Source organism: Trichosurus vulpecula, chromosome 6 (genome assembly GCF_011100635.1).
Source record: "Trichosurus vulpecula isolate mTriVul1 chromosome 6, mTriVul1.pri, whole genome shotgun sequence".
NCBI classification, from domain to species: Eukaryota; Metazoa; Chordata; class Mammalia; order Diprotodontia; family Phalangeridae; genus Trichosurus; species Trichosurus vulpecula.
Genome location: NC_050578.1, coordinates 201,838,633 through 201,850,835, shown reverse-complemented (window position 1 = coordinate 201,850,835; position 12,203 = coordinate 201,838,633). Strand labels below are relative to the sequence as shown.

The window sequence follows — 12,203 nt, the reverse complement described above, 5'->3', positions numbered from 1 at the left end:
CTGAGATTAATAATAATAATGATTATGATGATGATGACCCAATCTTATATAGATTGTAGATAGACCTGTTGAATTTGGGTTGCTGGGAGAAATCTGACTCACTTAAAGATCATTAGGCAGAAATGTATGGGAGATAGCTGAGGATGCATATCTGGGACCCAAGAGAAAAATCAGTAACTAAGTATGTCATCTAAACAAGACATGAGAATGGGAATGAATATGATTGTCAATGGAGGCTTTTTTTGATCAGCCCAGCGACTAATGCCTTCCCTTCAAAATCATCTTGTTTTGATTATGTATGTATATATACATGTATATATATGCATGTATGTATATATACATGTATATATACACACCTATACACACACATATATATACATGTATACACACACACACACACATATATATACACATAAAATACTATTTATCTATATACTGTCTTCCTTCACTAGCCTATAAGTTTCTTTGAGGGCAGGACTGGTTTTGCATTTGTCTTTTTATCCCCTATTCCTATCACAATGCTTGTCACAGAACTGATGTTTAATAAATGCTTGTTGGTTTCATTATTTGAGAGACTATAAAAGGAACAAAGACAGGTCTTGGGGAATGACAATCATCAGGGACTGGAAAGAGGAGACCTAGCCTGTGAAGGAAACAAAGAAGAAAAACCAGAAAAGTGTGGATCATAGAAGGAAAGTAAGTGACCATTTTTATATGATTGTGGGCAGGACATTTTCACCTGTCTTTTCCCCTTCTCTAATCTCTTGGATTAGATGAACTCTAAGGACTCTTATAATATCAAAACCCTATGAAGGAGATGGGTGAGGTGTTAAAATCACTATTTCATATACCACAAGATAAGATGTTATGTAAGTGTGTGTAAGTGTGAATATTTTCTCCAAAAATCTGAATCTTCCTACACCTGGACAAGTGAATACTGGGTGTCAAATGACAGATTTGTGGATTTCAGTCACTTGAGCTCTTCAGCTCAAAGGCCCCACAGTTCACAGAATATTAAATGCACCAGCTCAGTTAATGATTTGGTAGATAAAGTCCCACAGGGTAAAATCTCAAGACAACCCGGGGAAAGATATTTGCATAGAGCCAGATTTTTATTAATTAAAATAACAGATGGAATGTGCAAGTTTTTAAGTGTCCCAGATAAAGGATCATGTGAAGTCCCCAGAGCCCATGCAGAGTTTTGTTAACCTCCACACCAGGGCTGATTAATATGATGAACTGAATATATGAATACATTATCTACATGTAAGTAGCTACATGCAAAAGAAGAGGATATGAGAAAAATACAGCCTCGGTCAGGAGCTAAGTTTTTCCTTGGATATTTTCAGACCTCCAGCAACACCGACATGGTCCATATCTTTGTGTATCGACTGAATAGGGCAGGATCTGATGCTGCCTCTGTGATCCAGGTGTCATTTATAGCACCTGGAATTTTATTCAGTAGCTGCCAGAAGGTGGCTTCTCTCGCCCTGGAAATTGGAACTGTTCGAATCTACCTACTCAGCCCCATCTGACCTGTCAAATTTAAGGGCCTTATACCCTCAGAAACAGCTATATGGCACAGTGAATGGAGTGCCAGGCCTGAAGTCATGAACACTCATTTTTCTGAGTTCAGATCTGGCCTCAGACACTTACTAGCTGTGGGACTCTGGACAAGTTACTTAATCCTGTTTGCCTCAATTTCTCATCCACAAAATGAGCTGGAGAAGGAAATGGCAAACCATTCCAGTATCTTTACCAAGAAAACCCCAAATGGGGTCATGAAGAGTCAGGACTGAAAACAACTAAACAACAACAAAAACGACCTAAGAGAAACCGCACCCAAGAAAAGAAGAAATGTTTTATGTTATGTTATGCTCTTAATCTGCTGTTGGCGACCTTGTTGTTGTTATTGCATTAATTATTATTATTATTATTTCAATAGAATTGGCTTCAGTTGCATTAAAGATCTAGGAGAGTAATTCTCTGTGATTGGGTAAAGACAGACAAGTATTCACATACATATCCTCTCTAAAGCTGCATTTGCTTTTGAATAGGGAATAATCCATTATCCCAAAAGGCATGAATTCCCAGTGCCAATACTTCAAGGATCTGTAACATCATTAGTCTTGCCGCCAGAGACACATAGCATCTCCTTTTCATCTTAATAGATTGTCTTCAAGGAGGGCTGTGGCTAAAAATTTCATCAGCCTATGGTCAATGCTTTCCCATATTAGCTCAGCAGGTTCTCAGGAAACAGGTTTATAATATGTATTTCTAATTCATTAGTTCCCAAACGTATTATAGGCATGCCCTATTATAGACTTTCTCAGGAAAGAGGTGTATGGTTTTTTTCTTCCCAATTCAATAATTACCAATGGTATAAAAGGCATGGTAACTTACAGGAAGGAAAGTATTTTGTGGAGAAAATGAGGGAGCTTTCTGGTGTTCCTTAAGTTACCCCATATAGGTAAATACCTACTTTGCCTATGTGCAAAGCTGATCTTATCATATTTCCTCATTGGAAACATTTTATCAGTGGTCGTTCAATGAATGATACTGAATGAAGTTTAGATATCTCTTTAAGGAAACAAGGAAGCAAGCATTTCCTAAGTACTTATAAAACATTCAGGGGCAGCTTGGTGACGGTGGATAGAGCATTGGGCTTGGAATCAGGAAGAGTCATCTTCAGTGGGCTCAAGTTGGACATCAGACACTTACTAGATGTGTGACCCTGAGCAAGTCACTTAACCCTGCTTGCCTCAGTTTCCTTATCTGTAAAGTGAGTTGGAGAAGGAAGTGACAACCTACTTTAGTATCCTTGCCAAGAAAACCCCAAAGGCGGTGATGAAGAGCTGGACATGACTGAAACTATTAAATGGCATCAGTTTAATATATCCATGTGCTGAACACTTTACAAATATTGTCTCATTGATTTTCAAAACAAACCTGGGAGATGCTATTAATATCGCCCCCATTTAACGGCTGAGGAAACTGAGGCAGAAAGAGGACAGCGACCTGCCCAGGATCACATAGCAAATGTCAGAGTTGAGATTTGAACTCAAGTCTTCCTGATTCCAGGCCCAGTGCTCTATCCATTGGCCCCATTTAATGAGTAATTTAGTTAAATAATTCTCTCAGACATGCCAATGTGGTTCCCTGGGGGAAAAAATGATACTGCTGCCAGGAACGTCTAACCTATTGAAAGAGAAAATTAGTTTTTGCCGTCAACCATATCTACAACATACTGCATAGTGCCTGGCATATAGTAAAGAGATTAATAAATACATATTGTTCAAATGAAGAATTGATAAGGCATAGAGACAAAATTTTGCAACTTCTCCTTCAGTGACACTGATTTTGCCCAAAGACCACCCATATCCAGGGTATCCAGAATGAGGGAGGCAAGAGTCCTGCTGTTCTCTATCCTTGTCATATCACACTTAATGCATCATGTTGAATTCTGGGTAATACATTTTAGAAGAGTGACTAAGAAGCAGGAGCTGGTGTAGAGGGGATTGAGTAGGATGGGCAGGGTGCTTGAAATCATGCTCTACAAGGTTCACTATAGGCAGGTTAGTTGTTTTTGCAGTGTTGTTACTGTACAAATAGTTCTCCTAGCTCTGTTTACTTAACTCTGCATCAGTTCATGTAGGTCTTCCCAAGTTTCTTTGAAACTTTCTCTCTTGTAACTTTCCTTCAGCTCTGGTATGATCCTTGGATCTGAAACTTCCTCTGCCTGGCACTCAATGATCTCCTTGATCTGGCCCCAAGTGTACCTTTCTAAACTTCTCTCTCCCTCATCCTCCATCCTAGTCGGGTTACCTTGCTCACTTTGCTTGAACATGCTTTCTGAGTTCCTACCTCCCTGATTTTCTTCACACCATTTACTTGACCTTGAATGCCCTCTTCTTCCTTCCTCCCCAATTTTCAAGAATCACATTGAGTCTCACCTCCACAAAGAAATCTCTCCTGCTCCCTACAACCTACAAGGAGGTCCTTTCTCTTATTGTCTATAGTATTTACTGTCTCCAACTCTCATTTGGCCCTTTTTATACACTGCATCATCTGAGTTCATGTTTTCTCTCCCTATTCAATTATAAGCTTCTTGTGGGCAGGGGACATACCTTGGTGTTCTCAACTATCCCAAAGATTGTGCCTTTTCAAAATAATTTGAATTTATTTACCTGATTCACATAAAATAGTGCTGGGTACTTCAGGTGAACCAAAGTTTAAAGAAAAGGCAGTGGATAGAGTGTTGGACTCGGGGGCAGGAAGATCCAAGGTCAAATGCAACCTCAGATACTAGCTGTGTGACTAGGCCAATCTCTTAGTCTCTCTCTAACTCAGTTTCCTTATCTGTAAAATTGAAGCAATAATCACACCTCCCTCCCAGGATTGCAAACCTTCAAACAATATATAAATGCCAGCTACTGTTATTATCATTATTATAAAAGATTCATGGAGTCTTAAGCAGGTTTGAAAACTTCTTGCTAGAGAAAGAAAAAAAGAAAGAAAGAAAGAGGGAAGGAAGGAAGGAAGGAAGGAAGGAAGGAAGGAAGGAAGGAAGGAAAGGAAGGAAAGGAAGGAAGGAAGGAAGGAAGGAAAGAAAGAAATGAAGAAGGAAAGAAAGAAAAAGAAAGAAAGAAAAAGAAAGAAAGGAAGAAAGAAAGAAAGAAAGAAAGAAAGAAGGAAGGAAGGAAGGAAGGAAGGAAGGAAGGAAGGAAGGAAGGAAGGAAAGAAAGAAAGAAAGAAAGAAAGAAAGAAAGAAAGAAAGAAAGAAAGAAAGAAAGAAAGAAGGAAAGAAATGAAGAAGGAAAGAAAGAAAGAAGAAAGAAAGAAAGAAGAAAGAAAGAAAGAAAGAAGGAAGGAAGGAAGGAAGGAAGGGCTGGAGAAAGAAATGGCAAGCCACTCCAATATCTTTGCAAACAAAACCCCAAAAGGGGTTGTGAAGAGTCAGATCTCTGTCTCTGTCTCTCTGTCTATCTCTGTCTATGATATAAGTCTGACAGATAAACTGGAACATTGGGAAGGCTGGGTGGCATGGTGGGTAGAGTTCTGGACTTGGAGTCAGACCTGAGTTCAATTCTTGCTTCAGATATTTACTTAGCTCTGTAACCCTGGGCAAACCACTTATCTCCCAGACTCACTTTCCTCATAATAATAGCACCTACCTCCCAGGGTTGTTGTGAGGATCATGTGAGGTACCACTCTTAAAGTGCTATATAAATGCTAGTTTTATTAATATTGTTGTTATCTTTTCCTAGAGGAAAGTATCTTTGACAGGGGAATGTTGGCCTGATCTATGCCATAGGAAATACCAACTTGACAGCTCTCCGAGATGGATCGTAGATGTATGTGGTGGGGACAGAGGGGAAGGACAAGACTATTTATAGAAAGATTTAAATTGGGGTGTTATCCACCCTGGTGGCATCTTTTGACTCCATGTTCAGGGCTGTTTGTACCATACCACACTTCCTCCCTCAGCAGAATTCATGATTTTTGATCCTTAAAGAAAGTTAATTGTCCCAAGAGCATAAAGATTGTTAGAATCCCTTGAGATGAGCGTTTTTCTATAAATGTATGCCTCTATTATTATATCAGAACTGGTATGGAGATGGCAAAAAAACTGATCTTTCCATTTCTTGACCACAAAAGTTTGGCGGTATTCTCAAAAATAATAATAAAATGAAATCTAACCTTGAACCATGATACAAATGACCATATTTGCTTAGAAAGTATTCATATTCAGTTAATCAATTTCAACAGATAAAGTACCTGGCATTAGATTGGTGCTTTTGAAACTGACTTGTAGCTTCTCAAACATTTAATCCACTTCCAAAGCTTCCACAGGTCTTTATTACCAATTTGTTTAATCTGGTACATTTAGCATGAATTAATTTTCTCACATTTATGCATCATTATATTTCTGCATTTGCATTGGACCTCATTAAGGTCAGCACCTTGTTTATTTACTGATTAAGTTAATAAACTATTGCTCTATTTCTCTTGCAGTACAGTAAGTGTCCCTAATGGTAAACAGCCAAGCCGTGATTACAAACTAAAACAAAACAGGTTTTCCATTGCTATTCAGTATCTTTAGTTCCCTAGCAAGGAAGGAACTTATCGGTCCAATGCAGCAGTTTTATTTGATTCTAAATTAATACATTAGCTCATGATAACAGCATTCGAATTGACAGAACTGAGAACCAATATAATATAAATTAACCCAAAGGTTCAGAGCAATGGGGCATGTTCCTTGCTTATCTCTGATTTCCATGGCCCTGGCAAAAGTCTTTGAAGCAGTGAATTATGACTAGGGATTGGAACTCTTTGGAGAAATCCATAATCTCAAAAGAAGCCTGTTGGATGATCAAATGCATTAATGAACTGGGTATGATATTGCAGAACCAAGCTTGCTTTTTAGATAACCCAGAAGAGTGAAGGAACTAAAGAACCATGTCATATGAAGATCATGAGAAGGAATCGGGAATGGAGAAGAGAAGGCTTAAAGGAGACACGATAATACTTTTCAAATTTTGGAGGGCTGCCATGTTGTTCTCCAAAGCTCTAGAAGGCAAAACAGATGGAAGGAAGTCAGGGAGTCAGAAGTTAGTCCAAGATGAAGAACTTTCTAAGAGAGCCACCTAGTGATAAAATGGGCTGTCTCGGGAGAAAGTAACTTTTCTATCACCGGATGTGTTCAAAAAGAGACTGGATGGCCACTTCTCAGAATTGCGATGGAAGTGATTCTTGAGGTCTTGAACTAGATGGCCCTCAAGGTCCTTCTAGCTCTGAAGTCCTAGTATTTGGTGGATATGTTAAAAAAAACTTGAGGTTCACAAACTTTATCTTTAGTTCCATTAAAAGTCAAAAGTTTCAGAGAGAATTTTTAGCTAAATAAGGTACAAATTACTCTGAAGACCTCAGAACCAATTTTGCTGCACATTTGCATGGAAACTAATAAAGATTATACCAGGCTTGGAATCAAGAAGACTCATCTTCCTGGGTTCAAATCCAGCCTCAGAAATTTACTAGCTGTGTGACCTTGGGCAAGTCACTTAACCCTGTTTACCTCAGTTTCCTCATCTGCAAAATGAGCTGGAGAAGTAAATGGCAAACTACTCCAGTATCTTTGCCAAGAAAACCCCAAATGGGGTCATGGAGAGTTGGACACAACTGAAATGACTGAACAATAGTATAAAAGATTCTTATCTGCTCTTGAAAGATAATCTGGTCAGAATTTACTTGACGGCTTGCTTTAACTGTTGTCACAAGTACAAAGTATATGTCAAAATAATAAAAGTGCATTTATTTCAAAATATTGCTCTTTTCTCAAATATTCTGAAAAAATGTATGTGTTTTTAAAAATACTACTGTATAGAAGTTGCAATAGCCCTCTATTAGGGACTATTGATAGTTATGATACTATATACAATTAATGTTATTTTACTTAAATTTAGAGACATAATTTATTGTAAATCTAACCTTCCATCCAACACATACCAAGGATTTAATGCTTCTAAAGACTAATTTTAGTGACATTTATAGTTTGAAATTAAGCATATTTCACAATTCAATTGAGATTACATACAGAACGAAAGAGGAAGAGAAGAGGGAAGGAGGGCGTGAGGGAGAGAGAAGAGAGGTGGGGAAAAAAAGAAATTAACTTTTGGTGTGAATTTGTGATTTTGTAAAGAACTCACCAGTGCACAAATTCCCTCTCCACTGATGTAGATTGGCAATTCCCATAATTTATAGTCTTATAATCTTTTTACGGTCTTCCCATAATGTATAGTCTTAAAAATTATAGTTATAGTTATAGTCTCCAGTTGCCCAGAGCACAGAGAAGCTGAGTGATTTGTCCTTGGTCACACTTAACATGTGTCCCAGGTAGTACTTGAACTCAGGTCTTCCTGACATCAAGACTGACTCTCCAGCTACTATGCTATGCTGTGCTATGCTATGCTATACGATGCTATATGATGCTATGCGATACTATACGATACGATACTATGTTATGCTATGTCATGCTATGCCATGCTATATTTGCCATGTCATGACATGCTGTGCCATGCTATGCTATACCATGCTATGCTATGCCATACTATACTTGCTATGTCATGCCATGCTATGCTATACTATACTATGCTATACTGCCTCAAATACAAGATGTAGCCAATGAATTATTGAAAAGGGAAATGAGATCTGTTTTTTCCCAAATTCATATTTGTGATGAATATATTAATTATACAAAACAAAAGATAATTTGACGTCTTGTAGGTAATTTTTTGCCTCAGAGAAAACCTGCCCTTCAAAACTTCTTCCAGTGTTATCGTTTTGTGTTTTGCTTTCTAAGGTCTATTTAATTTATAAATGAAGGGAGAGAAGTAATAAAATGGGCTTGTTTAATCGACTATCAATATGCAAAAGGGAAATAATTAAGATAAAATTTTAAATTTAATTCAAATTTAAATTAAATTTAAATTTCTGAGATACAATTTAAGATTAAAATTTAAGATAAAATCATAATTTATGTATGTCTAACTTCCCTTAATTGGTTGGGGTTTGAGGGGTTAGCTGGTAGAAGGGTGGGAATCCATTTTCATGACCTGAGTCATGATTTTTAAAATAGTAATAATTTTATTACAGTGATCTAAAATTATAATAAAGCCTGAAAGAGTGAAGAAAAAAAGCACAGGCCTTGGAGTCAAAGTACCTGCCTTCAAGTTCCAACTCCAGCACTTACTAGCTAGGTGACTATGGGCATGTCTTTTATTGCTCCAAGCCTCAGTTTCTTCATCTGTAAAATGGGGAGGATAATATTCCCACTATCTACTTGATAGCACTTTTTGGAGGAAACTATCATTAAAATGTGAGCTACTATTTTGTGGTCATTTGATACACAAAGTGAAAAATGTCTTGATTCTCTATATATCCTAATCTCCAATATAAATCCTGATCTTTGACATTTGGTTAACACAGTGATTTTGAATGCATTTAGAGTTGGACAGCTCTCTTGATATATAACTAGTGTTAAAAAAAATAATGCAGCTGTGTGCAGGTGTATTGTAAACTAGCTCTTAGGACAGTTTTCAAGGTAGAGCATAGTACAGTCCATTGCATATAGTGCAATGTTTGTTGAAAGACTGGATGAGTTCCAAAATACTAGCCAAAGATGGATTCAAGTGTTTCCTTTGACATATGCTGGCTATGTGACCTTGGACAAGTCACCTCCCAGGGCTCTAGGTAGCTTTCTAAGGCTGCATTAGTAGAAGGAATTATCTCTTCCATGAGTTCCCAGTACCAATGAAGTCAAAGATCCAATCCCCAACTAGTCCTTATACCTGTTAAAAATGAGAGGCTGAAAACTGATCATCTCTAAGCTTTAATCTAATGGGCAGCTCAGTGGTGCAGTGGATGGAGTTCTGGGCTTGGAGTCAGGAAGACTCATCTTCCTGAGTTCAAATGTAACTTCAGCCACTTACTAGCTGTGTTATCCTGGGCAAGTCATTTAACCCTGTTTGCCTCAGTTTCCTCATCTGTAAAAAATGAGCTCTAGTATCTCTGCCAAGAAAACCCCAAATGAGATCACAAAAAGTCAGACACAACTGGAACAGCCAGACAACAAGGTCTCTTCCATTTTTATATTCTAGAGTACCTACCAGCTCTAATATTCTGTGCTTTAAGCTTCCTTTTAGATCTAATATTCTGTGTTCTAAAACTTAAGTACTTTCTTAGCCAGTCAGTCAATAAGCATTTATTAAGTGCCTAATATATACTAAAAAACTTTTTTTCTAATCCATCATAAAACTTACCCATGTAGGGCTTCGTTCCAGCCATAGAGGAAGCCTTTTCTGCTCCTTTTATTACAGTGGCGATGTTAAAGTCAGTTATGTGGACATGCCCTAAAAATGCAGAAACACAAATGGATGTTAATAATGCCACATCTGGGTCTGATCATTGTTTGGCTGACACACAGAAAAGAAACCTGTCTGTTGAGTATAATAAAACCTGTGCCTTCCACCCCCAGGAGGGCAGAGAAACATTGCACTGGCTATAAAACCTTAGTTTGGAGGACGTCCATCAGATTGGCTCAATGCCATACTATTGAAACTCATGCTGGATTTTACATTTCGCTTTATTAAATTTCATATTATTAAATTCAGCCCATCATTACAGTCTGCTAAAAATCTTTTTAGTTCCTGGCTTTGCCATCCAATGGATTAGCTATGGCTCATGACTTCATTTTATTTGCAAATTTAGTAAGCAAGTCCTTTGTTGTTACTGAAATCATTGGTTAACATTATAATATATAATTATAATAATATAGTTGTATTTGATGCTAGTATTAATATTATCAATATAAATCTAAAATTTATTTGAGCATATACACACATCTATGTGTATATATGTATATGTTTGTATGCATGTATATGTGTGTGACACACACACGCAGCATAAGCCAAGGATAGATCTTGGGAGATCAGATTACCTTTCAAGGTAAATGTGCCATAGTGAACAACAAACAGAAAACACTGGACTTGGAATCAAGACTTAGCGGTCACTTATTAGATCTTCAGCCTGGGAAAGTGACTTGGTTTCCTCATCTGTAAAAAGCAGTATAACAACATACCAATACCCTCACTGGCCTGTCGCAAGGAAAATTATGGCAAACCCCACAGGGTTATCAATATATAAGCTATTCCTGTTTCAAGACAGCATGGCCAACTGCAAGGGGCCTTTGAACCTGGGTTCCCAGGGCAGCTGTGACCTTCAGTAGCTGTATGACGTTGGGAATCATTTAAATTCCTTGAGCTTCACTTTCCCCATTTGTTCAATGGGAATGCCAACAGGCTCAAATGATACAATTACGTTTTAACTCCACTCATTTTTCAGAGGGTATCAGACCTATGATCACATTGAAATAGGAAACAACTCCCTTCTACCAACTCTGGCTAGCACCTGTTCTAATGTGAGTAGAGTAACATGGCATGGACCACAAAGCCAACAGATAGACTATGCCCTGTTGCCTTTTTATACATAAAATATATAATACATTTTGTTGTCGTTTGGTTGTTTTAGTCATGTAGGACACTTGGGGACTCCATTTGGGGTTTTCTTGGCAAAAATACTGGAGTGGTTTGCCATTTCCTTTTCCCATTCATTTTACAGATCAGGAAACTGAGGCAAATAAGAATAAATGACTTGCCCAGGGTCACACAGATAGAAAGTATCAAGCTGGATGTGAACTCACGAAGATGAGTCTTCCTGACTCTAGGTCTGGTGCTCTATGCACTGTACCATCTAGCTCCTCCATCTAACAGATAATAACATATTAATAATTTGTTTTATCCCAAATTCTATATCACTTATCCCATCTGATGCTAATATCAGGTAGGCAGAAGTACTATTACCCCCATTATACAGAAGAGTAAAGTAAGATTCAGTACAGTATAATAATACAATACAGGGAAACAATCCAGTCAGCCAAAGAATACTCAAAAAAAAGCAAACTTTAGCTTAGAGAAATGGACATAGTGAAGTCTTTTGTCTGATTGTTATACAACAAGTGCTGATTTCATTGACTAAAAAAATAATGTCTCTGTGCCCAGAATCACCTTTAAACCTTTGATTGCTTTTTCTAGGAATCTTCACTTTTAAATGCAAAGTGAAAAAATGATGGTTTCTGAACTCAACGAAGATGGATTGTAGAGACAATGTGGAATTATACATCATGATGCAGGCAGCTTGTCAGTCTTTTCTTCCCTCCCAATACCAACAGGTAATTGACACTTTCGAACTGTCGAGATATCAGTAACAGTGAACTCATCAAGCCCCCAACTGAAATCAGTTCCACATTCCACAGAAATTAACTTTGATTACACAGAAGAGGAATGATTAAGATCAAAGGCTTACATCATGTACCTCATTGTTTAAGTACATTCTGTTGGTGAGCTTTAAAGTGGGGGATCTTTCTTATAGAAACATGTGGCTTTTTCAGCAGGGAGAAAAGTGAAGGAACTCATCATTGTAGACTGCTAGGTTCTGTGACATCTGACCTAGGCATTTCAGACAAAGTAAAAAAAACCTCAGATGCTAGCAATGACTCATGGTTATTAATCTAGGATCCATGAACTTGATTTGGAAAAAAAAAACTGATAAGACGTATTTCAAAATAATTGGGCTCCTTTTCAGTCCAA

The 12,203-nt window shown here is 37.7% G+C and overlaps 1 protein-coding gene across 1 annotated transcript in view; it reads right to left on the bottom strand.

Annotated features, from left to right (window-relative positions):
• STK32B (serine/threonine kinase 32B) overlaps positions 1–12,203 on the bottom strand; it is a 311,999-nt gene that overhangs the window by 53,999 nt on the left and 245,797 nt on the right. Inside the window, exon 5 of the mRNA XM_036763960.1 lies at positions 9,819–9,908. Within this exon, the coding sequence (XP_036619855.1) occupies positions 9,819–9,908 (90 nt within the window). The remainder of the gene's footprint in view (positions 1–9,818; positions 9,909–12,203) is intronic.